We start from the raw sequence: 26,755 nt of genomic DNA, 5'->3' as shown, positions 1-26,755 counted from the left end.
CTAGGTAGGGAAAGTGAAGAGTAAAAAAGGAAAAAAGCATTGGGGAAATCGAATCAAAATGCAAGAGAAAGAGGAAAGATAGTAGTTATGCAAAGCTTTAAAAAAAATAAGAAAGTATTGAGAGATCAATGAAATATACTATTTCGAGAGAATCGGAAGTTCGGCGTCGATTTCCCAGATTATTAAATGTGACATATCACGAGGTCGGATCGATTGACCTGTCAGCTCTGGTTCGTTTTCTTCGCCTGGAATCAAAGTGATACGATACAAGCATTTATCAATAATAGTTAATTACCTATCCTAAAATCAATATACCCATCTCCTCCAGACATAATCAACATTCTTCGGAGAGTCACTTCAACTGACTCATCCTCCCCGTTCTTCGATGCTCCTGGTACTCCAAGGAAGAACTTCACACTATCTTTATGTCCATGGAAAGATAATTGTGCGTGTGATAAATTACAGTACGGTATGAAGTCATCATTTGACTTTTCATCAGTGACATTTTCAGAAGATGTTCCGTAAACTCTGACGAGTCCTCCTGGTCCAGCAGGCCTCTTCGAGTCTTTTATTTCAACCTTCTTCTCTAGTTCTGAAAAAGTATGCGTGTGATCAGATGGTCTAAACTGCGAAACCATACGTCCTGAGAATGGTACAGAAATGATGACTCCAGTTCCAGTTCCAATCCAAAGTCGTCGATTTGAAACCAGAAGAGCCGTTGTTCTCATATAAGAGAAATCTAGCTTAGAAGTTCCGAGCATCTTAGTCACATATGGCTCAATATCAACATCTTGCAAGTGTTCATATGTATGAGCATGGTACAGCCGAAGAGTGGAATCGAGGCGAATGGAGAGCCAAACTCCAGCTCCGATCCATTGCATATTACGAACTTGACTGTCTTTCCGTGGATGAGCAGCGAATACTTTCTGAGGCAAATTAGTTGAAATGGGAGATACTCTAACTGAAAACGTCTGAAACTCACCACAATCTGAAGACTCTCTGCATCGATAACCACCACGCAGTTCTTGTAAGTTGCCCAAATATTGGTTGAAACGAGACAGAGAGAACGAACTGAAGATGTGGCACTTCCAACTCGTAGTGAATGATATCCTTCATCCGACCATTCTCCATCTGAAAAAGAAAAAATGTGAAAAGTTACGAAAACAATTAAACTCACGCTTATTTCTATGGAAAATGGCAATCGTTCCGTTGGCAAGAGCAGCGAAAATCCGCCCTTTGTAGTGGCTGAAAATTAGAATTTACTAATTAGAGCTTTTGTATTGATCTGAACTTACACAATGCTGAGAACTGCATCTGGCATTTTGATGCGACGAAGACATTGCTTCCAAGCGGTTACAGCAGAGTGAATGTAAATGCTGAAAATCGTCATTATATGAGGTCTTTCAAGGAAATAGTCGTACTATTGGTTCTGTCCTCCCATCCATACAGTCGGAAGTGCTCCACTCATTTGTCCGGACACTCCGTCATACTTGCTCATTGCATCTCGAATATGAGGTGGAAGAGCTGCCCGGCCAGCTGGTCGATTTGCTGGAGGTGCTGGTTCTATAATATATGGAGAGAGTTAGAAGATAAATAAGAATCAGGTGCATAGAGATGTGCAAAAGCGGAAATAAAATATTTTGAGTGTTTTTTTCTAGGTCAGTTTTTGTTGAAATTTTAGTATGTGTAAAAAAGAAAGAAACTAAATGAAAGAAAAACGATACACTGAAACCAAACAGTGATAGGAACGACACAATATCGAATCCCCATTGTCACCTTTCTTCAGTTTTTCCAGTGGAATCACTTTCGGCGTCTCATCTGGCACAACACTTTCCGATACCCTTGACAGTTTAGTTTTGGCTAAAATATCACGTACTTTTACTTTTTCTTTTAATTTTTGATTAAAATTATTATGTGTATTAAGTTTTCTAGTTTATATCAAAAATTACCTTTGACTGGCGCAACTGATGGATCAATAGGTGCCACTTCACTGATGCTGACTGAAAATTAAAATCACTTGATTTAGAAGAATAACTGGAACTCTTACAATCTCTTGTTCTCTTAGGACTTGGCTTCATATCATTTGAGCAATACGTCGGAACTCCGTCTTCCGAATCTTCCATCTTACGGAGCTCAACCCACTCACATGCTCCGAGATCAGTTCCATCTAATCCTTCTGGCAACTCTTTCACTTTTCCTCCTCCTGACAAGTACTTCTTTGAATGTTCTTCATTCATTTCTGGTTCTCCTTCCATCACTCCAGATACTGCTTGAATACAAAGAAGATGGCTGTCACATGCAGGGAAAGTTTCGATGATATTGTTCGGATTGTTGGCATCAAGCACTGCGATCAAACTCTTTCCTTGATTTGAACTGGCCACCCAGACGAGAGAAGACGATTGCCACTCGTCGAGTTCACTCTCGCGGGCATCGAGATTTCGTGCTCTCTGCAACTACTTTCCAGATAATTTATTAAAAAAAAGATGATCATGTCTGATCTTATCTAAAATTCCTTACCTGTATCTCATCTTCCAGTTCTGATCTCGCATTTGTTTTTGCCTTCTTCATAGAAGCTGGGGCAAAATAAATGGGATCTCCAACAATCCACTGTCCTTTCTCATCTCTTCCTCCTCTTAACACCACTCCAGTAGCACACCAAACTTTAAGAGACGGCTCATTATCAAGAAGTGGTCGACAGCATACAGGGATTGGAACTGATGATACATCAGCATCCACATTTGGAAATGACCATCCATATGCTTCAACACGTCCATCTTCTTTCTTAACATGCTCTCTGACCAGTTTGTACTGCTCTCTCCTCTCGGCAGCACGCCTTTCCGAGATCCTGTAAGTCGTGTCGATTGTAAAATAAAATCAAGCACAACGATGAACGAAAAATAATTCTTTATCATCAAAATATTACCGTTTCCCTATCGATGCAACACATCACAAAACAATATAGATGGGGAAAATAAGAAAGGATTCAGACGGTCAATAGAATGCATGCAGTGGGATCATCTACCCGTGGATCATATGAGACACTATTTTACAAGAGAATAACCGGAGAAATCATATATAAAAATATGTGAAAAATACTACTAAACTGAAAGCTAAACTTTTTAAAATAAAACCGGGCGTTTGTTAGTGGGGTTGAACCAAGTCTCTGGGGGAGGTGCGTCGGTGCAAGAGATCATGTGGTGAATCAGTATGCCGAAAAGTCATTTAAAACTGTCTGCATTGTGGTTATTATGTGTTTAGATGTGTTAGTGAGTGCAAGAATGAGTTCTAAGAAAAAAGAGTTCAATAGGTTGAGATTCCTTGGAAGCGTCACAACATGTTATCGGGACAGATGTATCCTACAAAAATAATAAGAACACCATTCCATAAACTACGTGCCAACGTGACAAGGATATTCATATCTACTACTCTTCAACTAACATGTCTGGATCGATATACTCCACTGAGCGCGTCATCTTGCTACGCGAAGAAGTGGTACGGTTACCACGAGCCGATGCGGGCGGAGTCACTGATTCACCCAGAAGACTTGAGAAACTGTAAAAGTTAAGAATATGTTGAAGACCGAATAGGGGATAAGTTAGCTAACAATTCCCATATTCCACCGGATTTCTTTTGATTAACGTTTTGTTGTTGTTGCTGCATTTTCTTGGCTCGTTGCATTTCGGTCCACTTTATCGACTCTTCGAGTTCCATAAGCTTCTCTTTGTACGCATTACGATCCATGAGCACACGTTGCATTTCGGAACGAGTGAATCGTTTACGCATTGCCATCGGAACATCTTCCTGAAACAAGTTGGTTTGTTCATGCAATTTTTAATTTCACAAACCTCTTCCTGTTCATTTTCTTTCTCCATGAGCTTTTGTTTCATCGTTTTTACTTCTTCTTCCAGTCTTGCAATCTGTTCTTGCATTTTCTCACTGACCATCTGCCTACTCATGTTCTCATCTCGCAGAATCATGTTTTCACTGTTCAACTCATCAACTTGGTTAATCAGATCATTTTTAACAATGTTCAACGCATTCTTCATGTCGAGCAATTCGGAGTTCTCCTTGATCAAGTTTTCCACTTCTCGACCCATTCCTAAAATACATATGTCAAGTTCTGAATGGGAGATGCTACATATGAAACACAAGGGAAGCGCTGAAATGACATAACAATCTTCCAGGTGAGTGATTACTTAAAAATAAGTGGTATGATAGTGTTTGAAACGAAAGGTGTAGTTAACTGGAAGACCGTTACATCTCGGAAATGATTGATCGCATGCGAACATATGTTTCTGATTTGAAATTTCGGTAGAAAGATTGTGAACAAGTTTTTGCTCAAAAATTCTGTTTTTTTATGAATCAACGTCAATTCACAATCACTACACTTTCAAACTTACCAATGAATGTGTCGTTAACTGTAAAAAATGAAATGTTAAATTGAAAAATTGGAGAGATACAGATAGAATTGCAAACCGAAAAACTCAAAACACTGACTGGCCGCGCATGCACATGCTCCATTCATATTTCGTGTACCCTACCCAGACTTCCGTCGTCCGAAGTATCATCATCGTCAAGAATATCATCATGCCGACGTCTCCGTGGTTTCAATCCCAGGCCATTCCAATCCGCTTCGTCATCTGGCAAAACACAAAAGGCACATCAAATAGTACGAAACAACATCTAATTTTTGATCTCTATTCGACTTTATACAAAAAGGCAAAGTGCACAAAGGTGTGGGGTAGAGTAATCAACGAATGAAATGATGTACTGAATCAAAACGTGCACTATAGGGTAATAGACGGACAGAAACTGGAAAAAGCAAGCAGAGAAACACCATTGAACAAAAAAAGAAGAAAAAAGTCGGACGACATCAAAAACTGAAAATTTACCCGCTGAGGCGAACTCCGCCGGATCCACTAGGTTTCCTGTCAAAATGGGATGGTAATTCTTATTTGCAAAATAGGTACGGTTCAGATAATCATGATACTCAAAAAAATTCCCCAAAGTTCGCGAAGTGTGAAAAAGTGAAAAGTGAAAGAAAGAATTGAAGTTAGGGTGAAAAGGAAACAACGACAAAATGATTAGTGGGAGAAGAGGAGGGGACAATAGTATTTTCGCTTATTCAGATTTTTAAATAAAAAATAGAACCAACCTGTGAGATCGGCTCCAAGTAGATCACTGTTTTCTTTCGGCTCGCTGAAAATATAAAAGTTCGAACAATTTCCAGAAAATATATAACTCACACAGAAGCTGTTTCATCCGCTTCCTCTTCTGATTGTCTCGGTGATGCGACGTCATGTTTTGGAGTCGGTTCTTTGGCAAGAACTGGAGAAGAAAGAGTTTCAGACGCTGGAGGTGGAAGGTCACGGGGAGAAGGTTCGACGTCCGAAGAGAATTCATCTTGCCAATCTGAAAAATAATTTTATGATTCACACTGAAACACTGAAGGAATCACCAATAAATGTTAGTGGTTTCGAGTACATGTTAGTTGTTCAAAATGAAGTTTTTGAAGGGGAGGGGGTTTCATTTTTTATAAGTGGGATACAAAAGTTTACGTGGTTTTTACGAAGATTTTTTAAATGTAGTTTCATAATTTAACATTTTTTTAAACATGAAACGGTATCTGAATTTTTTTATAACTTTTCCTTATGCTCGCGAGCATGCTCGTTTATTTTAATTTTTTTTAACACAAACCTTCGTTTGAAATGTGGTTGGCAAGATTCACATCCATAGTTGTTGACTGAGTCATATGAGCAGAAATAAGATCTGATACTCCACGAATCGATGATGCATCGACTGAAGCAGCCATGCCCATTCTGAAATACATATAGTTTGATGGGGAAATCGAAACAGATTATCCAATCGGCTGAAACGCAAAATCTGTGTGATTTGTAAAAAATAAACTAAAATTCACAACAATTGGGAAACAATCAAAAGTGATTTCGTTCGCATGCTCTACGTTTCCAATCGATAAACTTCGCTCGTACGAGTTAAATATTCAATACATTGAATTTTTGTATCTCGACTTTTCAAATATTCTCTATCGTTTTCAATAAGACCAACGAAGATTATCGAATGTTCCGAACAATGGAAATATCAGAGGGAAAACTGAATAAGAGGATCGTAATATGAAAAATAAATAAACCCTCCCAAAACTTCTAAAAATCAGGATAAACTCACAACGACAGATTACTTTGATCAACACTTTTATGCAAGCGATGCGATATTGGAAACCAACTACAAAAGACGGCACAACAGTCAATATAGAGAATTTTAGAAATTGAAAAATCAACTTACTTATTTCGTAATTGCAAATTCGGCAATGGCATATTCTGCATTAACTCGAATTTTTCACTTCCCATAAGATATTTGGTCCGTTCCATATGATCTACGTGGGTTCTTAACAGGGTATTATATCGTTCATGAAGACGATCGAATTCTAATTTTTGCTCAGCTTCTCGTTCTTCCAATCGGTTTGCTAAAAAAAAGCAAATACATTTGTTTGTTAAAAAAGTTCCAAATATATAAACTTTTTTTGAATATGAAGGAAAAGTGCTTACCATGATCAGTTGCATTTTTTGCTTTCAGTTCGAGCATCCGCATTATTGATTCAAGAGATTCGATCTTTTTATCAAGCTCTTTATTTTGACCTATTAATGTGTCTTCTATTTCGATATATTTCTGTTCCGTCTGTTTTCGTAGAGCTTTCTCTCGTTCATACTGCGTTTGTAGTTGTTCATTATCTTCTTTTAACATTTCGAGATCAGCAGTTTGTTCATCACGTTCCAAATAGGCAAGATCCAGAGATTCAAGAATATTGACAACGAGAGGCATCAATGTCTGAAAAGAGAAGTTTGATGTTGACAAAAATATTAGCATATTTAAAATATGACTGTCAGGAGAGTATTACACCATGCGATGTGCAAAACAGGTTATGATATTTTTGATGGGTCATTTTACAATTCAAAAAATATATTCTGAGCTTTAAAGAAATTCTTAAAATACTCACCTTCACATTTTCTTCCCCGTGCACTTTTATCATGGTCTCCAATTCTCGATATATTGCAGATGCCATTGACTGAACTTTGTCTGACATCGTTCGGTGCTCATCTGGTGATCCGGTTCCGCCGTACACAATCTGTGATAACTTCTCTCCCATTATGATCGAATGCAGCATAAAGGCTAGAACTACTCCTCTACTGTTTTGTTGTCTAACAAATCAATAATTAAGAGGAGTGGCGGAAGAGAGAAACAAAACGGTATTTACTGGCCGAGAGTGGGGCGATAAGAGAATGAGATAACTATCGGGAGGGCGCCTGCCACCACCCGGCTGTCCTTTTTTCCTACATTACTACCAACCTCAGACGGTGTACTGCTCGTGATTGAGTCAGCCATTTCGTTCACCGGTGACAGGTTACTAGCCATTATTTAGTAGTTCAGATATTATCGATTATTGGTCCATGTGAGTACCTGAAATTTGTATTGAGTTAGTTTGTTGCTCCTGCTCCACAATTGAAAAAATCTATGTAAATAAAGTGTCACTCCTCTGCTTCGCTTTGCCTCGACAGAAAATCGATGCCTGGTGGCTGGGCGCATGTGCGAATCTCGTGGATGCAAAACTACGGTATTAAACGGAAGGAAAGCGTTTTGAGCGTTGAAACACGCTCTACGCCTCACGCACAACTCGTTTTTCAAGAGCGCTTCAGAATAAAGACACTTCATTAAAAGAATTTAAAAGCATTCAGATGAAGAACCTTTTCTCTCCTATAAATTTCAAAAGCACAATTTTGAAAACAAAAGGATAATTCTAACAAAGCGATCGCTAATTAGGAAAAAATCGCGAATTTCGCAATATCTAATGTCATCGACATCAGCAATTGTTTATACACTTCCGTCTAATGTAGACTGCCTTGGTTCTGGATCTGAACTAAAGAAAAGGAAGAAAGAGAAGAAATGTTTTGAAATTTGAGAATCTAGTTCTTCAAAAAGCGTTTCCGAAAAAAGCTCTAATACAACACAGTATCCCGACTACGGTAGATGTGAAACGTTTCTCAGCAGCAAGACAGAAAAAAGCAAAACAATTTATTTATTTTCGATTTTTATCAATCATCATTATCCGAACCTTGCTCGGAAGGATACTCTGGGTTGCTAAGAAGAGCGAGAAGAATAACCACGAGAGAAGATATCGTAATAAGAGCAAGACCGACCTGAAAAATGCCTTGAATTTCCATATCTTAAAATGTTAAACAAACAACTAGAAGTAACAGAGAATTCTGGATAGCAACATGTTCTGTAGATGACACTGGAACAAACGCATATACAATGAAGAAAATAAGAGAGAGCAGACTACTGACTGCAGCTGGTGAATTGTATATTGCGAGCTGAAAATAGTTTGTTTTGCATATAATGGCTTCCTTTCGTCACCTTCATTTTGCTCATTGTTAGCATACATTTTGATCTACTCAGAATCAGAAGTCCGATGAATGAAATGACGGCGATAACGAGACAAACAAGTGCTGCGGAAAACTTGAAAGAGTTCAGAAAGATGCTGATAAACTAGAAAAATATATTCTCTTACCATCCAAAATCCATCAAATTTTGACACGTGACTCATCGGAACGAGACCCTGAACTAGGATAGTCACTCCGATCATCTCAAAAAATTTAAGATGTTGAACCATTTTGTACTAGTATACTCACAAGATTTGCCACTAGAAGTTTGTTTGAAATCATGCTTTCATCTACCTTCACGATTTGTATAAGTCTTTCTAATTTGTGTTGCTCGGAATGATTGCCTGAGAGAAACGTGGAATAACAGAACAACTATTCTTGATTTCTTCTAATTTACTAGAAAAGGTCACGAAGTAATAAATTATTTATTGAGAAAAGAAACAGTTAAACTTCTTTCTTTGGCTTTTTCTTCTGCAGTTTCTCTTTTACTGATGACTTTCCTTTTGATGGTGGATCTCCTGTATCATCTTTAATTTGTCGCAATCCTTCAATCGAGCTCAGTTTGTCCACATCTTCTTTCCCTAGAAAGTTTACCAATGAGTTCCATTAGTTCGAATGAGCCAACCTGGTGGCTTGCAGACGGCACTTTTAGATTGAAGAACAGCAAGAATAACGAAAGCTAATGTGGATAGAGCACCAATTCCTCCGAAGGCTCCAGCGACCATAGTCACAGAGTCGGGTGGCAAAATGTATTGCATTCTGCTTTGGAATGAAATTGAAAACTAAAATGAATGAAACGAGCGTTACGCGTGAGGTTTATTAAAAAAGACTCGAAACAAAACAAAACAAGAAAAGTTCAACTGAAGTCACAAATTAAATGTACATTTTGATTAGTTCCTCACCAACCGCTTCTGGTTTCATTGCGCCGACGTCAGTGATAATCAGTGTGAGGAATTCTGGCGCAGTGTAGTCGACATCAGGATGCTCCAATTCCAAGTTATTCTTTTCGATGACAGATGTTCGGTACTAAAGAAGGAATAGTGCTAACCATTGTCTGTTTTTTAGATTTACCTTGAATTCTTGAGGTATATCAGCTTGATTTAGAGGAAACTCTCGGACAAACTTGATGGTTTCAGCACAAACGTAGACTGGTACATGACGAGCTTTGGCTATCACACAGACATTAACAGTTCCAATCTGAATTGAAAATCTTTCATTCAATAACGTATAATTGGACCAACCTTGTTTACGATTCCGCCAGTTTCCATAACTCCCTCAGCGCCAACCAAAACTGCTTGAATTCTTTCCATCACGTATCTGCGAAAACTGATTATCAGAATTGAAGTTAATCCTTCAGTACCCAACACAACTGTCCAAAACAAGAGTTGTTGGAACTCCATTCTTCTTCAGCTCTTCGAACATAAGCTTTCCAGATGCGTCTGGCTGTGACTCAGTGACCCAAATGTGGAGATGAAATCCACTTTTGTGAGCATCGAGAATTGTTTCGAGAACAACTTTGCTGTAGGAGTGTGTCAAAATGTTCTGAATACTCGAGATGGATGACGAAGAACATGTTAAAACAAAAGCGTACCATGTGATGAGTGAAAAATAAACGTGCACATTTAGAAATTTTTGCTCTCGAACCTCGTACATTTTTTATGAATGATCGTGCACGTTGGCGATAAAGATCAAGGACTTGGGAGAAATCTTGCTGATCTAGAAGCGCAGCCGGAGCTAGAGAAGTGAATCTGGTGAACAAATCGGCCGCACTACGGATTGATGTAGAGCTGTAGTCAGTTTTCTCGAGAGCAGCAACAACTTGATTTAGCTCGTTTTGGAATTCAGCGACGGTTGTTGCTGAAAATGAGTGTGTATAGCCGAACAAAGCATATGAATGAAAAATCACCTCTACTTCGATCTAACACTTCGAGTAGTGTTTCTACAGTGGCCAAGCTGGTCGATTTGCTTGGATCGTTTTCAAGTTTGGTCCGAAACGATGAGATAATACTTTCTTGTACCATTTTAGCTAGAAAACTGTTATATAAAATACGCGACTGGGAAAGAAAATAACTGAAACGAGAACACTTTTGAAAAACTTCACCGGTTGGTGCACCAAAAAAAATGAAGCGAAGGGCGCTCTATTGACACGCCTCAGAGAGCAGAGACGGCAGAGAAGGGAAGAAAGTTCGTGGACCATGCGTGGAAGTTGGAATTCGAGAGCAAAATATTGTTTTTTTTTGCACACTTTGATTCGTCCACAATCGTTCATTAAAATAGATAAAGCAAACCTAATTCGAAACAAAACGCAATGAGAGTATTCACGACGCCAAACTTTTTAGTAATCCAAACTAGTTGCAAACTCATGGTAAAAACGACAACAACACGTCCAAGAAGATCAGAAAAGTTCTCTTCTAAGAGCTCTTATGCTTTATTTCACATAGTGAATAACCTCATTGAATTTTGATTTATTTCTACCAAGTTTGACTGATAAATAAAAGCAGAAAAAAGTTATAGTGATGGCTCGCTTTCAAGTATTCGTGAAATTTTAAACTGAAAAAGGAATCGTGAAAAGAGGCAACAATTACAGGAATGAGCTACGACCCGCCTATAGGACTTCTCACCGGAAGAGAAAAGAAGCTTGCAAAGAAGGCTAAATATGGACAAGGTTACCCGGAACCTATCAAATCGAGAAGAGAAGAATTGAAAAAATTAATGATGAATGAACCCATTGAAATCAGGGAAATAAAAGTTCGAGCAAAGAACATGGAGTTTTTCGATGAAGATTATAATAAGCGTAATTGAGCAACTTCAACTTTTATTTAATTAAAATTTTTTTACAGGCGAGAACATGTACTCGATGGTTATCGAAATGATGAAAGCCATGCCAGATAAAACAAAGTCTAACGGTGAAAGTTTGGCAAAATGGTATTTGGAAGATTTCGATTTGTGGCTACAAAAATCTGGTAGAGAAAAAATGCTGAGAGACGAATTTCTTAAGGATCCAATAATTCGGACCAATGCATTAAAAGCTTGTCATGTAGAGCAAAAAACTCTCCTAAGCCGAATTTTTGATATCAGCCAAGAAACGCTCATGAAAGACGTTACGGAGTTGCTTCAAACGAACATCGCGAAAGGAGAGTTCATTAAAGCTGCCAGATTGGCTGTAAAGTACCAACTCTCCGACACTCTCGATTTCGGAACGCTTGCACGCCCTCTGATTATCAGTGGACAGAATAAAGAAGCATACGAATTAATGCAAGGATGCAAACGAATGCAAATTGACTTTGTGAAGTTTCTGGATGAATTTGTCGGCATGTCAAGAACAGCAATCGAGCAAGATCTGCTTCAGTATGAAGATAAACACGGGACGGTTTCATCATCCAAATTTGGCTCAGTGGATCATGATAAACTCATTTCGAGCGTATTATCAAAAGTGTCCTTAGAATATAATTTCGAAAGAGATCTTGCTAAATACGCCCCGAACCATGCACAGAATGCGAGTTTCAAAAATCTGAAGCACAAGATTAGTCAGAGATATCCTACGGATGGAGCGAAGCAGGAAATGAGCGATGAAAATTATTTTCAAGACATGGTGGCTACTCTCCAGAATCATCCGGATGTTCAAGAACAAATCTTATTTTATTTGTGGTCTTCGAACGTAGAAATGAAACAGTGAGTTCGCGAAGTTTTCGCAAAAATATGTGTTTTGCTTCAGAATTGACGCTATTTCAATTGCCATTCACCTCGAAATAAACGATAAGAGAAGCAAACAAATCCCAGGAAAAATGAGAGACTTTTTTGGATCCGAAGCTATGACAGAGGAACAACAGAAAATTCTCAAAGAAGCACGAATCCTATTGGAAAAGAGAACGTAAAAGCAAAAATTCCTGAAATATAGCATTTTCAATTTTTTATTGACAGGATGGTACGGACACCCCAGGAAAATGAGCAGTTGTATGTGTATGAAGATAATCGTTGCCCAATTTATATGATAACAACTGAATCGGAAATGAAAAACTTATGCACAGAAATACAATTACTTTCGGAAGATCCAAAACCAGTGTACGTAGGATTCGACTCGGAATGGAAACCTTCAAATTTAACTTCTATAAAGTGAGCTGTGTAGAACGAGACATAACTTAAGAAGACTCCCTCAAAATTACAGCTCATCGAAAATTGCTATCATCCAGCTGTACTTCAAAGATAAAGTCTATTTGGTGGATTGTGTGCAGCTAGAAGAAAAAAGACTTCCAGATGAACGGTGGCAAGAGTTTGCAAGACAACTTTTTGGTTCAAAAAAACTGAAAATTATTGGATTCGATATGCGAAATGATTTGGATGCTATAATCGCTCTGCCTGCATTGAGAGAAACACTGGCTATAGACAGTATTCAAAATTGCTTCGATCTCAAAAGATTGGCTGAAAATATATGCGAAATTGATATGGAAATTTTGGATTTGAAGAGAAAAACGTTTAAACTGGCAGATTTGACACAGTCTCTACTCGGACAGACACTCGACAAAACGGAACAGTGTAGTAATTGGCAAAGTCGACCTCTTCGAAAAAATCAGCTCCTTTACGCAGCACTGGATGCAGTTGTTGTAGTGCTAACATTCGAAAAGATTTTAGAAATTACTCTAGAAAAAAATTCTGAAATAGATATTATTGAGATTAGAAAACACTCGAATGTCCTAGCTCCGAAAAAAGAAAAATGTCAAAAAGCTCATCGTAAACTGAAAAACATCCCCTGGCTCGAAATTTGTGAGGTTAGAGCAGATATAACAGTTTCTTCGAATCGTTCTGTTTTTTTAGCTGCTTAGCCGTCATTGTGATAAAAGCAGACCTTTCAAAAGACCACATGAAATGAAAGTGATAGTTGATACAATGCTTCTTGGTTTTGGAAAGCACTTGAGGTTTGTATTTCTCAATATTCAAGATGAATTTATTTCTAGACGTATCGGAGTGGATGTTTATTTACCACGAGACGTAGCCGACTTCAAAGATAAATTGAAATTGATCAACCGACTCGGAGGAGATTATCGACGTCTCATCATCACAGTACCATCGAAAAGTTTCACTGCTCTAAGAGAAGAATACGCAAGAGATTTATTTGCAATGCCAGAACTGAATAATAAACCTCCAATGGATCAGCTCATAGATTTCTGTGATAAATTCAACGTTGAAGTACGACCAGAAGATGAGTATCTATGCTGCATCGAGTGTAATTCACGACTTCAAATCAAGTTCCCAGGACCTGTTCTTCATTTCTTACATCAATATAATGTAATCCATGTGCAAAACGTTTATCGTGCAGATATGAGCCAATTTCCCCTTGAAGGTAAGCTTAAAATAATTTCATCTTGAAATTATTTCAAATAATTTTTTAGATTGGTGGAATCGTATGCTTCAACTCAACCCAGATAACTATGATGGAATTGTTGTTAAAATGTCGCGGCCAACTCCAAAAAGCAAATGGATTGTTGCAACCGTTCCTACAGGATGTCTTCACATCACGTAGTGTTTCATATCAATTTTTCATTTCGTCAATCGAGCGTTTTCAGACGACAAACAGTAATTCATAATAACCTCCCAGATGGTGTGGAAGTTAAAATTCAAAAAGTTCCCGATGACGAGTTCCAGCGTCCTAATCTGTGCTTCTACGTCTGTGGAGATTGTGGAACTGTTGCTTACGATGGTCGTGCTTCACATCAAAATTCTAAAACTTCTCAAAGCAACGATAAACACTTAATTTGAATTTCGAATTCATTTTCTCCAACTTGTTCCATTCCTTCTGTTTCTTATATTTCTCGAAATCGGGTCCCGTGACTAGATCATTCCTTTTCAATCGATTTCGCATAATTTCCTACCTATTCTGTATTATAAATTTTCATATTTTATTTTGCAGTGTGAGAGAACTATATCTTCTAGGAAACGCCTTAAAAATATTGATTTTCCCGTCAGGTCTCAAGTTCAAACGTCGTTCCTTAGGCAACGTGTACATAAGAAAACTCGGAACCCCGCCTCTTTTTCTGAATTGACATTGTTTAGTCCGTTAGAAACCGATTTTTAGTCATGATATCGGACATTAGGGTATGTTTCAATAACTCGAATGCTTTAATTTTTTAAATATGATTTCAGACATTATTCACTACGAATTCTCTCGATTCCGATGATATTCACGAAAAAGTTTTGGAATTAGGATCAGATTATCTACGTGGTGGATGGAGTCTTTTGGAGAAAAATGAAATTGAAGTGACACAAATAACGTGAGATTTTTTGCGAAAGAATGTGTTAAATTAAGGTTAAATTCCAGTGGCGGACAATCTAATCTGATCTATATGGCATCGTGTAAAAATTCGAAAAAACTTTCTTCTGACACTCCTGAATGTTTTCTAATACGAATTCATTGTCAACCATCGTCTCAAGTCTTCAATGATACTGTCATATTCTCTGTTATGTCTGAACGGGGACTTGGTCCAAAGCTTTACGGATTCTTTCCAGGAGGTCGATTGGAAGAATATCTTCCGAGTAGAACTCTTGATACCGATAGTATTAAACTTCCAGAGTAAGTAAAACCATCAAAATAGTTCCATTTAAATATCAGCATTCCAGAATCGCTCGAAGAGTCGGCGCTCTTTATCCGAAATACCATGAAATAGACGTTCCGATTTCGAAATGTGCAGGATCTCTTCGATTTATTAGGCATAACTTGGAAGAATATAAGTAAGAATGACTGTACTTCAACTTCATAAACTTTATTTCATTTCAGGAAACTCGGCGGATCGGTCCACAAAATGCGCCCATATTCTGTGAAATACGAAGACGAGCCACTTCGAGAAACGATTTCGGTTGATGAGTTAGAACGAGAAATTGAAGTTTTCGAGGAATGGTCCAAGGTTTTCGATGACACCATTGTTTTCAGTCATAATGATCTGGCGGTGCGAATTGGAGATTGATTGTTTTTTTTTTAAATTAATCTTGTTTTTTCAGCCATTGAATGTTCTCGAATTGAACGGCACGAAAGAAATAGTTTTCATTGATTTCGAGTACGCTTCGTACAATTGGAGGTAAAATATATCCATTAGGTTATCATGAAAAGTTTAATACTTCTTTCAGAGGTTTTGATCTATGCATGTTCCTCTGTGAAAACGCATTCGATTATCGTGTCCCACCACCAGGAGTCAGGATTGATCAGAAGTTCTTAGTGGAGCATCCGAATATGCAAATCTTCTGTGAAGCTTACATTGATAGTCTCTACAAAGTAAACATTATTCATTTAGTTGATATTCTAGTCATTTTTCCAGATGAAATCATCGAATCCTGAACGAAAGTTTCCACTAACTGAGAATCGAGAGGAGGAGATTCGCAAGCTTGAAATGGAAATCCAATTCTTCATTCCATTAGTGAACCTTTTTTGGGCAGTGTGGTCCCTCAAAAGTTTCTTGGTATGACGATTTATTCTGATACTTCAATAATTGTTCATTATCTTTAGGCTAAGCATGACAATGGGCACGATCTAGAAGTGGCTGCAAGTGATCGTCTAACTCTATATTTTCACTGCAAACCAAAGTCAGAGTCTATCTACAATTTACTCAAAAAATAAAATGTTATTGAATTCATGTGATGTTTATAAAGAAAGATTATAGATTCTTAGAATATATTTTATTCATTCTGTTTAATGTAGTCACACATTACTGATAATATCGCCGAAGCAAAGTATATCTAAAACTATTGTATCCGAGTCAGAATGCGTAGTGTGGTAGATGTGCGTTGCTTTTTTAAGGACGCAGTCTCTTCTCACTCTTTTTCTTTTCTTCTTTCTCTTTCTCCTCTTACTCCAATTGATCATTTTGAGTTTTCTTTTCCAAATAAATATTTATATTTAAGTTTATGGTTATACTTTTCTATCTATTGTCAAACTCATTAATTTCTCTTCTATTCTACTCTTCTCAAAATGTAAATTATTTCCAAACCTCTAAATCAATAAATGGCAATGGCAGATGGCCTAGACTTCCATGGAAACATCTTCCTTTTTTCGAATTATCTCAAATAACTTCAAGAATATACATTTTCAGATGTCTCATGTACAGGAATCCACGTCATCTGACAGTACACAAGAAAAACAATTTTTTAACGCTCAGAGACAATTAAAGTACAAAACACTTGATGACAGAGCCAAAATTGTCAAGGTCAGTTAAAATTTATTTTTGAATTTTCCTCATTGAAACTTAAATCATCTGTTTGAAATTTCAGGAGATAATGAAATCTGAGGAAGGTGATCGAAAAGAGAAACTTCGCCTTACCTTCTTTGAATTCTTCGACGAAGATTTCAGAAAATCAAGAAATATTACGTCAGAGCATGAGGAAGAGTGTCAATATGAGACAAATGTATACGAAATGATGATCCTTTTCATTTCAAGTATTCCGGATAGAAAGAAAGAAGCGGGAAAGAATGTAACACAATGGTTTCTTGAAAGTTTTATGAATTGGATATCTTCAAGAAACATTGGAGAGGAGTTGAAAAACACTCAACTCACGGAAAGAACGAAAGAAAGTTCAAAGAAATGTTGTGTCAGAGAACCAGCATTTTCGGATTCTCTGAGAAAGATTTTTGATTATTCGGAGGACGATATTTTGGATAAACGAGAAAGAATGATCAAGGAAATGTTCGAAAATCAGCAGTACAAGGAGGCATCTGAATTGATTATTAAACATGGATTAGTGGATGAATACACTTTCGAACAACTTGTTCTCCCCCTCATTTTATGTGACAAGTGTCAGATTGTGGACGAATTATTGAAATTGAGTCCTAGATTTCAAAAAGATTATCTGAAGTTTCTTGATGGATTCGTCGGTAAAACTGATGAAGTTGTGGACTCATTCTTCAAACCTTATGAACAGAAAGGAATGGTGAAAATAAATTTAAATCGATTCCACGGAAAATCTTTGACCACTTTCATCCAAAAATTCTTCAATGGAATCGCAAAACAATGTCATTTTGATGTGGACGAACGTAGGGATACTCCGTTTTTCGAGGCTTATATGAAAGGAAAAGCTCTGAAATATTACTGTATGCAGAGATTTGAGCTGAAAGTGATGGCAGATGAATTGTATTTTGAACACACGAAAAATACATTGAAGCAAAGTCCAATTGACACAGTTTTCTACTACTTTGGTCTTTTATGGGATTCCGGATTTGTCGAGAGAAGGTAAACTAATTATATTCATTTGAAGATGAACTATAACTTGCAACTTCCAGAATCGAAGCTCTCTTCTGGATTCGATATTTGAATATTCCTACAAATACTCATCAACTTCCATACGGAATTGGACAGTTCTACAGGAATCCTGATCCAAAATTAACTGCAGAAGTTGAGAGACTTTTGGCTCTTAGAACGTAAATATCTTTCTTTCTTTTTTTAATATTAACTTTTTCATTTCAGCGAAATTCCTCAAACAGAGATCACTGAACAATTATTTGTTTATGAAAAAGAACAGAAGTGTCCGATTACTATTGTGAAAAATGGGGAAGAGTTAGAGGAATTGTGTAGAGAATTGGATACGGTAGAAGAAGGAACATACATTGGGTACGATTCAGAATTCAAACCAGGACATTTAACGGATTCGAGGTTTGGTTTTTGAAAATGTATTTTGATTTTCAATTTTTCGATTCCAGTATCTCTCGAATGGCTACTATCCAACTTTTCTTCAACGAAAAAGTATTTTTGGTTGACTGCGTTATTTTGGAAAAGATAGATATTTCGGAGGGAATGTGGAAAAAGTTTTTCGAAAGTCTATTCCATTCGAAAAAGCTCACTGTCATTGGGTTTGATATGAAGAATGATATGGAGGCACTGTTCACAGTCCGACCAATTAGAGATGACTTCAGACAAGAAGATGTCAAAAATTTCATTTGCGTCAAGAGATTTGTGGAAATTCTGAATGAATACGATGCGAGTATTCTGAGTTTAACAAAGAAATCGTGTCGACTGATTACTCTAGTTGAAGAACTTCTTAATCTCACCATGGATAAAACTGAACAAACAGGAAATTGGCAATGCCGGCCATTACGAAAGAATCAAATTGTATATGCTTCACTTGATGCTGTCATAGTTTTGGATTTGTTTCGAAAAATTTTTGAAATTGTGAAACAATATGAAAAGCAAGTTGAAATCGACAAACTACTTGACGAATCTCGGAGTTTTGTGACTGTGAAAAAAGAGAAAGTCAAAAAAGAAACGAAAGTACTCACTGCATCCCCATGGGAAAACATGTATGAGGTAATCAATGCTACACGAGTTCCCATCTACAATATAAACTTCATTTCAGATTCTGCGCGTCCATCGAGATCCTACGAAACCTCTTCAAAGACCATCAGAACTGAAAATCATCGTGGATACAATGGTTCTGGGTACTGGAAAAAACTTACGACTTCTCGGAATCGACGTCTTCATTCCGCGTGATGCTAGTGAGCTCCAGAAGTACCTTCTGGGAATGAAGACGTTTGCAAATGAGCAACGATCGATTGTAACGGTTCCATCGAAAAGTTACGAAGCAATGAAAGCAGAGAATCCAAATGCTCACTTCATTCTTCTTCAGGATGTTTATAATAAGCAATGGTTGGATCTGGTCACAGATTTTTTGGATCAATTTAATCTCGATATCAGAAAAGAAGACGGATTAAAACGAAAATAAACGAGGATTTTAAAATCATATTTTTTAAGTTGATATCATTTTCAAAGTTGTTACATTTTCACACTGCTCTTTTTGATCTCAAAAATAATTATTATTTCAAATATCTGGAATCTCGGCTGCCATAATAAACTTGTAATAATAATATCTGAGTTTTCATCAATATAACAGTTTCGTGAAAGGGCTTGTATACCTAAGACATAATTATTTGAACAACAAACTGAATGTACTGACTGAAATTTCTAAAACATTTTCAGTAAAAACCTCTCGCTTACTATTCGCAATGAATCAAGATTTGATTGTAAGTCCTATAAACTATCAAGAAATTTCTTCATGGTTTTTGTTTCATATTCCAGAACTTATTCTCGAAACTAGCCGAAGATCCATCCCTAGTTCGGAAGAAAGTTCTCGAGTATGGATCTGATTATTTGGGAGGAGAGTGGAAGACTTTGTCTGAAACTGACGTGGAAGTTGTTCAGATGACGTGAGTTGAACCTTCATCTGATATTAAAATAATGATTCTCGTTTGAGTGGAGGACAATCGAATCTGCTATATCTAGTGACCGGAAATTTCTCATCTGACACCATTCCTTCTTGTTTTTTAATTCGTCTTCATTGTCAACAAGAAAATCAAGTTTTCACTGACACTGTCGTTTTTTCGATTATGTCAGAACGTGGACTTGGTCCGAAACTTTATGGATTCTTCCCTGGTGCAAGATTGGAGCAATTCCTTCCAAGCGAGACACTTGATAATGATACTGTATCGGATCCAGAGTTTGTTTGACAATAGAAATAATGTCCAAATATCAATATGTTTCAGAGTTGCGAGTAAAATCGGTGCAAATCTTCCAAAACTTCATGCGATTGAAGTTCCGATTCCAAAAAAACCGAAAGCGATTCACATGATCAGAGAGTTTTTAGAAGAGTGTCGGTCAGCTCAATCAGTTCCATCGGAATAAATGAAAGCATTTGAATTCAGAGCAACTGGAAAGACTGTCTTCGAATTGGTTCCAGGATCTGTAAAGTTTGGAGATTCCAATATTCCCAAAGAGGTGACCCTTGATCAACTCGAAAAAGAGGTCGCCGATTTTGAGAAGATGTGCTCAATTTTCGATAAAACTGTTGTCTTCACTCATAATGATCTTTGGGTTGGTAGTGGGTTCTCCATTAAGAAATTGAATAATTATTTCAGTCGGCTAACATTCTCCAACTCAACGAGACCAAAGAGATTGTCTTCATCGATTTCGAATATTCTTCTTACAACTGGAGGTAGCATTCGCCTTGTTTTTCTATCCGAACCATATTCTTTTCCAGATCATTTGATTTGAGTATGCATCTTTCTGAATGCGCATTCGACTACCGTGTTCCATTCCCTCCCGGAGTTCATGTCAATCAAATCTTCTTCGAAAACCATCCGAATATTCAGGTGTTCTGTGAATCCTACATTGATTCACTCTACAAAATGAAGAAAGAGAATCCGGAACAAAAATATCCGTTGACTGAAAATCGTGAAAAGGAAGTAAATCGATTGATTCAAGAATGCAAATTCTTCCTCCCGCTTGTCAATATGCTTTGGGCAACATGGTCTATCAAAAATCTCTGGACTGGAAAAGAAGATGACGTGGACTTTACAGTGGCTGCCAGTAATCGACTTTCAGTCTTCTTCCACTTTAAATCTCAATCCGAAAATATTTATAATGAATTGAAGAATTTGAAATAGAACATTGATTTTGTTTACTTCGGCTTTTTCTATTTTTGGAATAATTTATTCCTCTGAAAATGCTTTTAAAAAAATAATAAACTTTATTGCATTAAAGTTGTTGCCAGTTTTAAAATGCATTTGTCTCCTGAATCCCAAAAAAATCAATGTTTTAAAATATTACGTAAAACCCTGCACATAAACCCACTATCCCATTAAACTGCTCTACTTCTCGTAATGCCGAGTCGACTGCTTCCAGTTCTTCCAATTTTTTTTGAGTGTAAATAAAAAATTCCAAAAGAAAGCGCTCAGTATGTTTGTGAGTTTCAATTTTTTCTTTCTATTCTTTCAGAAAATTCACTATAAGGGGAGAGTTGGAATGAAGTATGATGGTATTATCCAGATGTAAGAATGTCTGAGATAAGATGAGAATATATTTTCTGATTCCGATTTGAGACCAACTTTCACGAGAGTTTTCTCATATGTTCTGTAACGATACGCATGAAAACTAAGAATTCTGAGAAGTCGTTTGATTTCTTTTACTTTCACGCTACCACGTGGAATATCGTTAGCTATGACGTGTTCAAACACATCTAAAACACGTGTCCTTTTTTTCTGTTTCAAATTCAGAATCTCTCGAAAATCGAGTTATTTCTGTCTTCTGTAGTTACTCTAACAACGTGTCTAATATATCAGTAAGTAGGAATCCGAATGAAAATGAATAAAAGTGTTCGCATCCAAAGAATTTCGATATTTCAGATGAACAAGTCGACAAGATCAAGACGTAAGAAGAAGGTGAAGAATATTGACCGTAGTGAAAGAAAGACTGCCAAAACGGGAGGATTGGAGAAGAGTGAACGGAAAAAGAAGGGGAAAAAGAAGGATCAAAGTGAAAGAGGAAATCGGAAAAAGAAGTTAGATATAACTGGAACAACTGGAGGGTCGACTGGTGGATCGACTGGAAGTGGACCGGAGATCGGAATAGCAATCGATGGAGAAGGTTGCAATAAACTGGAAAGAAGAGCGAAGGAAAAAGAGAAAGAAAAGGAGAAAGAGCAATGGAGTGGAGAGAATATGGCAAAGAAAATGGTGGCGAGTGGAGCTTTCGGTAAGGATGAAGGATCCAAGTGGAACATAGCCACGTAGAACAGAAAAACTGTTTTTTTTTGTCTGCCACGGGTTTAGTTCTACGTGACGCATAAAGTCAAATTCCAGATGCCGCCGCCATTGCCGACATCTTCAAGCGTCTTCCAAACGATAAACCGTCTCTTTCCAATTGCACCTCTTTCAAAACCAATATCCAGAAAGTGAGAGCTCCAGACTGTCCAATACCTGATGAAAAACTCATCAAACTCACTCATGCACCTGGAAATTTCATTTGCGCCGCGAAGGTTACTGTACCAGAATTCAGTCGGACAATGATTGTGACTCAAGTACCAGATGTATCTGTTCCAACAAACATTGAAGACTTCTGGAGAATGATATTTCAGGTGAGAGATAGTACATTGAAATTAGGGAGATAATTTTCATGATTTCAGGAGGAGATTCATTCAGTAGTCATTGCAATAATGCCACTGGAATGTTCAGTAACTCTTCAACAAATCTTCCCATTGCTGAACGGAACATATTCGAATCATGGAAAGATGTTTCTGAATAATAAGAAAGTGGAATCGACAGTTGCAATGACTGCATACACATTGGAGATCCTTCCAGACGGTTGTTCCAATTCTCTCTTCACAACCGTATACCATATCCATAATTGGAAACAAAAAAGAGGATTGGATAATGTTGGAGATTTGGTGACCACTCTTGAGAAAGTCATCAAGACAAACGAGGTATCCCTTGAAAATGAAGATCCTCCTCACAACTTAATTCTTCAGAACACTGTCCTAATGAGTATGAATGGAACCGGTCGTGCTGGAACTATGTTGGCTCTTTTCAACTCAATGCTTTTTGTTAATAAAGGAAAAGAAGTGAACACAAAAGAGATTGTGGAGAAATTGAGAGCAGAACGATGCGGTCTCATTGATAATGCCGAACAATACGGAACGGTGTACAGAGCAATGGCGTTTTGGTTTAAAAGCAAGTCTGCGGACGAGGAAGTTCAGAAGAAGATTAACGAATTTGCACCCTGTGTTCAATGAAAATGTCTTTGATGGTACAATAAACACTAGATTTTAAATAAAATGTTAGAATTACACTTTCGTAAAACGGAATAAATATTATGTTGGAATTATAAACATGCACCAAAAATATCACATTATGCCTATTTAATCATCTTCACCGGCTGGTAAGCTGTCCTTCAGCACTTGATCGAAACGGATTCTGATCTCCGTATTAGCACCAGAGTCAGTTGCCGATGCATAAACTTTGAAGTGTACCGCTTCGAGTGCACCACGGATAGCACCAGCAATCAGTTGAGAATAAGAGAGACCAGCTGACACCAAGTTGGTTGGAACCTAAAATTATTGTTTTTTGTGATCAATCAGGCTGGATAATTTATACCTGCACAAGCTCAGTTAGTGGATTCGATTCGAGAGTTATAGTGAACTCACGATCACCGCTGGTCCACGAGGAGGCAGTAGCTGACACACCGAGATAGCACGGAATAGCATTACGACATAAAACATCAGCAATTTGTCGGGTGTCTACACAACGAGGAACATTAGCATTTTTGGCGAGGAAGTCATCAGCGAGGCGTGTTCCCATATTAAATCCCATCTTGTCCAACTGAATTGTCACATCTTTTGGATCTTCATAATCCTTCAACATTTCTGTGACCATTGCTCCATAAGTAAGACAGAATAACTCCGCACTCATCTGAAATAACTTCTTTTTTTCAATGCCCAGTTCTGTACAATACCTTTTTCGAGTCGGCCAAATTCTGCTTTATCGCTTTTGACATCTGTGATATATAGAATTTTGTATTATTAAAAAAACATATAATTGATTGATGTAAATATTTCAAATGCACATGTAAGCATGATGCGGAAAATTATAAATTTAGGTTTAAAATATTTATTGTGTGAATAAAATAGATATTTCATTAATTTGAATAAATACAACAAGAAGAGAGACCGAATTTAGTGGAAGTAACAATCAAGTTGAGAAAAAATCAATCTGTATCCGATTCATGTCTCTTTCGTTTTTCCGAAGTATGACGTGGAGACACCGACCGTGAGCGACTACGCTTTCGGGACTTTTTTGATTTTCTGTTTTTCTCGTCATCGTCAGTTCTGTCTTCTTTCGAGTGCTTCTTTTTCTTCTTCTTATCTTTCTCTCTGATCTCTCCTTCCGATTCCGAGTTGTTCTAAACAAATCAGTGTAAATACGATTAGGTGAATAATTCAAACTCACATCACTACGCTTGCTTTTCTTCTTTTTGTCCTTTTTCTTCTTCTTTGGTTTTTCCAAAACTTCACCACCTGAAGCTGTTCCCGTTGTTCCATTTTTGTAGTGCCTGAAGGCAGCTTCTCGTTCTTCGTCGTCTTCCAAAGCCAAATATGCTTTCTCCTTCTCAATCTTTGGTTTGATAACACTCCATTCAGTTTCCTCATCCACATTGTGAGCTTTCAAAAGATTTCTGAATTCGCTTTCCACTCGTCTCTTCTTTCTCAACGACTCCTTCTCCTCATCTTTTGCTTTATTTTCAGCTTTTTCAATCATGGAATTATAACAGAGTTTCATGTTACCATGGTCTACTTTCTCTCCATTTGGATGCGAAAGAACCCAATCAGCGAACTCTTTATATTCCGTTGTGGCAATTATTTGACATTGTTTTTCAGTCAAAATGTCTTTTATGAGACGACGATCTTCCGAGTACTGATCTTTCAATTCTTCAACGAAAAACTTGAATAAATCGAGTGGAGAAGAGCCGGGTTGGAATAGCATGTGTTCAAATCGAGAGTCAGTTGAAATAATAGGGAATAAAGAAGACCAAAGTGACATGGAAGTAATCTCTCCTCGTTTATGAAGATCCTCAAGAAGTAATAAGTAGTCTTCTCGAACTTTTCGATGTTGTCTCCGGAGACGTTTTTCTTCTTGCTCTTTTTCCTCGTCATGCTCCTTTTCGGCTGCTTTTATGTGATCTTCAAAAACGGTAAGAGCATCTTCTTTGTCCATCACTGAAATAACGGATCAGATTAAAACCATTTCGAACAAATTTTCATTAACTTACATTGTAGATCAGTTTCTTCCGCAAATTGTGGATTCTCAATCAACAATCTTTGTGCTTGAGCCCAAGTTGTTTTATAAGTGATGTGATCCATACTCTGCAGAATATGACTGAATGCAGCAAGGTTTCTTTTCCGACTTTCCTCTTTTCTCTCCTTATCACGGCGAGAAACGAACCCCTGAACGACAATGATTAAAAGTGATTTACTGACAATGAGTTCCAACTTACGACACAGTCCTTGAATATTTCTTTCTTGTCTTCTTCATTCACAGCAATCCATAGTGGTTCCTTGGCGAACATTTCGTTTGCTTTTTGATATTTAAGGCTTTCCTTCATTTTTGGGTGCTCTTGTAAAAACTTTTCCAAATTTTCCTTTGCATCTTTTATTGCCCGTCGCTTTTCCTCCTGAAATTAATATCATGTTAATGACCGACAGTGTTCCGCCTTCAGTGGTAGAGAAAAATTCTCAATAAAACTGCGCCGCAGCATTGCAAGAGGGCGAGGAGAATAAGCCCCGCCCACTTAAGCACGCCGCGGTTAGTTTCTCTTTCCCGAGCGGATCAGCCAAGTACGTTAGTTTTTAAAATGGCGTCATTTATCACTCGCGCTGAGAGATCTGGAAATATCTTCTCTCGTGTTACTGGTTTAATTCGAGCGGGGCAATTGAACTGGGCGGATCGACCGTTGTGGTGAGCTTTTGTAAAAAATTGAACAGAATTTTAATACTGAGTCCAAAGTAACTTTTCCGGGGGAAAATCCGAAAAGATGTCCAACGTAGCCAATTCCGTTCCTCGTTTCCTACGCCTTTGAGGAAATAGCGGCGAGACCTGTGAATTTTTTTTGAAGTCCCTCTAAACAAAAATGCCGAGATTACCTCGAATGCACAGAGGAGAATGAGGAAAATAAATTACTTCTTTGGACACCTTCTCCTCGCGAATTTTCCTTCGAAAAGTTTGAAGCAACATGATAATTTTTAGGTACGATGTTTACATCTCCTCTCCACCTCTCTCGCCGCCTGACTGGAACGTGAAATTGGCGAAGTTCGATGAACCTATTCGACCGATTTTCTATGAAGAAGACGTTCTCAGAGCGTGAGTTATTGAGGTAAAAACTATATTTCAATTAAATGTTTTCAGAAAGTTTTATAAAAAGTATCGAAGCACGGCTGGTATTCAAGTGGACAGTTCGAGAACTAGTGTTTCACAACAATTCATCAACGAATACAAACTAGTCAAGACAGAAAATTCGGGCGCCACGCCAGATGAGCTTTTCGAAATGACACAAAAACGGCTCAGCGAGAACGGAATAATTTTGAAATAAAGCTCCAAGATCTCTTATTATTTTATTTAGCTTTCTAGTTGTTTGTTGTTAATGAAATTTTTGTTCAACTTACTTTTTCTTCTTTCTGTCTTTGCACCTTCCAGGCATTGAAAAGCTGCTTCTTTTCAGAAACTTTGCTTAAGATTCGGAAGCGAGGATCGTTTTGTATCCATTTAACAGCTTGATCCCAATTACAGCTTGAAGTTATTTTACCGTCATTGTATTTGTCACGAAGCAACTCGCGAAACCGTTCAGATTGTCTCTTTTTCAATTCGACCTCGTCGTTAACTTGAGCTTCTTCATTCTTCTCTGATGGAAGTGGTACATTAGGCATTGATGCGAGAGTAGCTTTCATTGCCTTTTCCAAATCAGACTCGGCCTTTTTCTGTTGAACAGCAGCGGCTAACGCCGCCGTAT

At 37.6% G+C, this 26,755-nt stretch overlaps 10 protein-coding genes across 10 annotated transcripts; 4 read left to right on the top strand and 6 right to left on the bottom strand.

Moving 5' to 3' along the window:
* Window positions 1–138: 138 nt before the first annotated feature.
* Window positions 139–7,428, bottom strand: GCK72_009458 (uncharacterized protein; the record flags this gene model as incomplete). The annotated part of the gene is made up of 23 exons (XM_053727392.1): window positions 139–245; window positions 296–592; window positions 641–926; window positions 983–1,131; window positions 1,178–1,245; window positions 1,296–1,376; window positions 1,422–1,563; window positions 1,777–1,860; window positions 1,950–2,000; window positions 2,048–2,447; window positions 2,518–2,845; window positions 3,439–3,552; window positions 3,605–3,801; window positions 3,846–4,099; window positions 4,401–4,418; window positions 4,542–4,640; window positions 5,156–5,199; window positions 5,247–5,412; window positions 5,698–5,819; window positions 6,301–6,481; window positions 6,564–6,843; window positions 7,013–7,141; window positions 7,363–7,428. 23 exons carry the CDS (start codon window positions 7,426–7,428, stop codon window positions 139–141), a joined length of 3,663 nt encoding a protein of 1,220 aa, XP_053586969.1.
* A 677-nt stretch (window positions 7,429–8,105) lies between these two features.
* On the bottom strand, window positions 8,106–8,735 carry GCK72_009457 (uncharacterized protein; the record flags this gene model as incomplete). The annotated part of the gene is made up of 5 exons (XM_003112900.2): window positions 8,106–8,210; window positions 8,256–8,384; window positions 8,428–8,529; window positions 8,582–8,656; window positions 8,703–8,735. The coding sequence occupies 5 exons, from the start codon at window positions 8,733–8,735 to the stop codon at window positions 8,106–8,108; spliced, it is 444 nt and encodes a 147-aa protein (XP_003112948.1).
* A 162-nt stretch (window positions 8,736–8,897) lies between these two features.
* Window positions 8,898–9,211, bottom strand: GCK72_009456 (uncharacterized protein; the record flags this gene model as incomplete). The annotated part of the gene is made up of 2 exons (XM_003112813.1): window positions 8,898–9,034; window positions 9,079–9,211. 2 exons carry the CDS (start codon window positions 9,209–9,211, stop codon window positions 8,898–8,900), a joined length of 270 nt encoding a protein of 89 aa, XP_003112861.1.
* A 115-nt stretch (window positions 9,212–9,326) lies between these two features.
* Window positions 9,327–10,474, bottom strand: GCK72_009455 (uncharacterized protein; the record flags this gene model as incomplete). The annotated part of the gene is made up of 6 exons (XM_003113016.2): window positions 9,327–9,479; window positions 9,525–9,650; window positions 9,695–9,770; window positions 9,814–9,995; window positions 10,045–10,310; window positions 10,360–10,474. 6 exons carry the CDS (start codon window positions 10,472–10,474, stop codon window positions 9,327–9,329), a joined length of 918 nt encoding a protein of 305 aa, XP_003113064.1.
* A 568-nt stretch (window positions 10,475–11,042) lies between these two features.
* On the top strand, window positions 11,043–14,207 carry GCK72_009454 (uncharacterized protein; the record flags this gene model as incomplete). The annotated part of the gene is made up of 8 exons (XM_003113071.2): window positions 11,043–11,247; window positions 11,294–12,125; window positions 12,169–12,324; window positions 12,375–12,566; window positions 12,619–13,219; window positions 13,266–13,791; window positions 13,841–13,967; window positions 14,015–14,207. The coding sequence occupies 8 exons, from the start codon at window positions 11,043–11,045 to the stop codon at window positions 14,205–14,207; spliced, it is 2,832 nt and encodes a 943-aa protein (XP_003113119.2).
* A 318-nt stretch (window positions 14,208–14,525) lies between these two features.
* GCK72_009453 (uncharacterized protein) lies at window positions 14,526–16,056 on the top strand (the record flags this gene model as incomplete). The annotated part of the gene is made up of 9 exons (XM_003113138.2): window positions 14,526–14,543; window positions 14,592–14,719; window positions 14,767–15,018; window positions 15,066–15,176; window positions 15,223–15,391; window positions 15,444–15,520; window positions 15,570–15,714; window positions 15,758–15,898; window positions 15,946–16,056. The coding sequence occupies 9 exons, from the start codon at window positions 14,526–14,528 to the stop codon at window positions 16,054–16,056; spliced, it is 1,152 nt and encodes a 383-aa protein (XP_003113186.2).
* A 472-nt stretch (window positions 16,057–16,528) lies between these two features.
* Window positions 16,529–19,148, top strand: GCK72_009452 (uncharacterized protein; the record flags this gene model as incomplete). Its single annotated transcript, XM_053727391.1, has 6 exons — window positions 16,529–16,642; window positions 16,707–17,662; window positions 17,713–17,850; window positions 17,897–18,082; window positions 18,130–18,733; window positions 18,783–19,148. 6 exons carry the CDS (start codon window positions 16,529–16,531, stop codon window positions 19,146–19,148), a joined length of 2,364 nt encoding a protein of 787 aa, XP_053586968.1.
* Window positions 19,149–23,114: 3,966 nt separating this feature from the next.
* On the bottom strand, window positions 23,115–23,749 carry GCK72_009451 (uncharacterized protein; the record flags this gene model as incomplete). The annotated part of the gene is made up of 3 exons (XM_003113135.2): window positions 23,115–23,303; window positions 23,350–23,664; window positions 23,708–23,749. The coding sequence occupies 3 exons, from the start codon at window positions 23,747–23,749 to the stop codon at window positions 23,115–23,117; spliced, it is 546 nt and encodes a 181-aa protein (XP_003113183.1).
* Window positions 23,750–23,959: 210 nt separating this feature from the next.
* Window positions 23,960–25,354, bottom strand: GCK72_009450 (uncharacterized protein; the record flags this gene model as incomplete). Its single annotated transcript, XM_003113124.2, has 4 exons — window positions 23,960–24,154; window positions 24,202–24,968; window positions 25,022–25,196; window positions 25,247–25,354. The coding sequence occupies 4 exons, from the start codon at window positions 25,352–25,354 to the stop codon at window positions 23,960–23,962; spliced, it is 1,245 nt and encodes a 414-aa protein (XP_003113172.2).
* Window positions 25,355–25,603: 249 nt separating this feature from the next.
* Window positions 25,604–26,338, top strand: GCK72_009449 (uncharacterized protein; the record flags this gene model as incomplete). Its single annotated transcript, XM_053727390.1, has 3 exons — window positions 25,604–25,707; window positions 25,996–26,109; window positions 26,155–26,338. 3 exons carry the CDS (start codon window positions 25,604–25,606, stop codon window positions 26,336–26,338), a joined length of 402 nt encoding a protein of 133 aa, XP_053586967.1.
* Between the last annotated feature and the right edge of the window lie 417 nt (window positions 26,339–26,755).

This window comes from Caenorhabditis remanei, chromosome III (assembly GCF_010183535.1).
Source record: "Caenorhabditis remanei strain PX506 chromosome III, whole genome shotgun sequence".
Lineage (NCBI taxonomy): Eukaryota > Metazoa > Nematoda > Chromadorea > Rhabditida > Rhabditidae > Caenorhabditis > Caenorhabditis remanei.
This window is presented reverse-complemented; position numbering and strand designations above follow the sequence as displayed.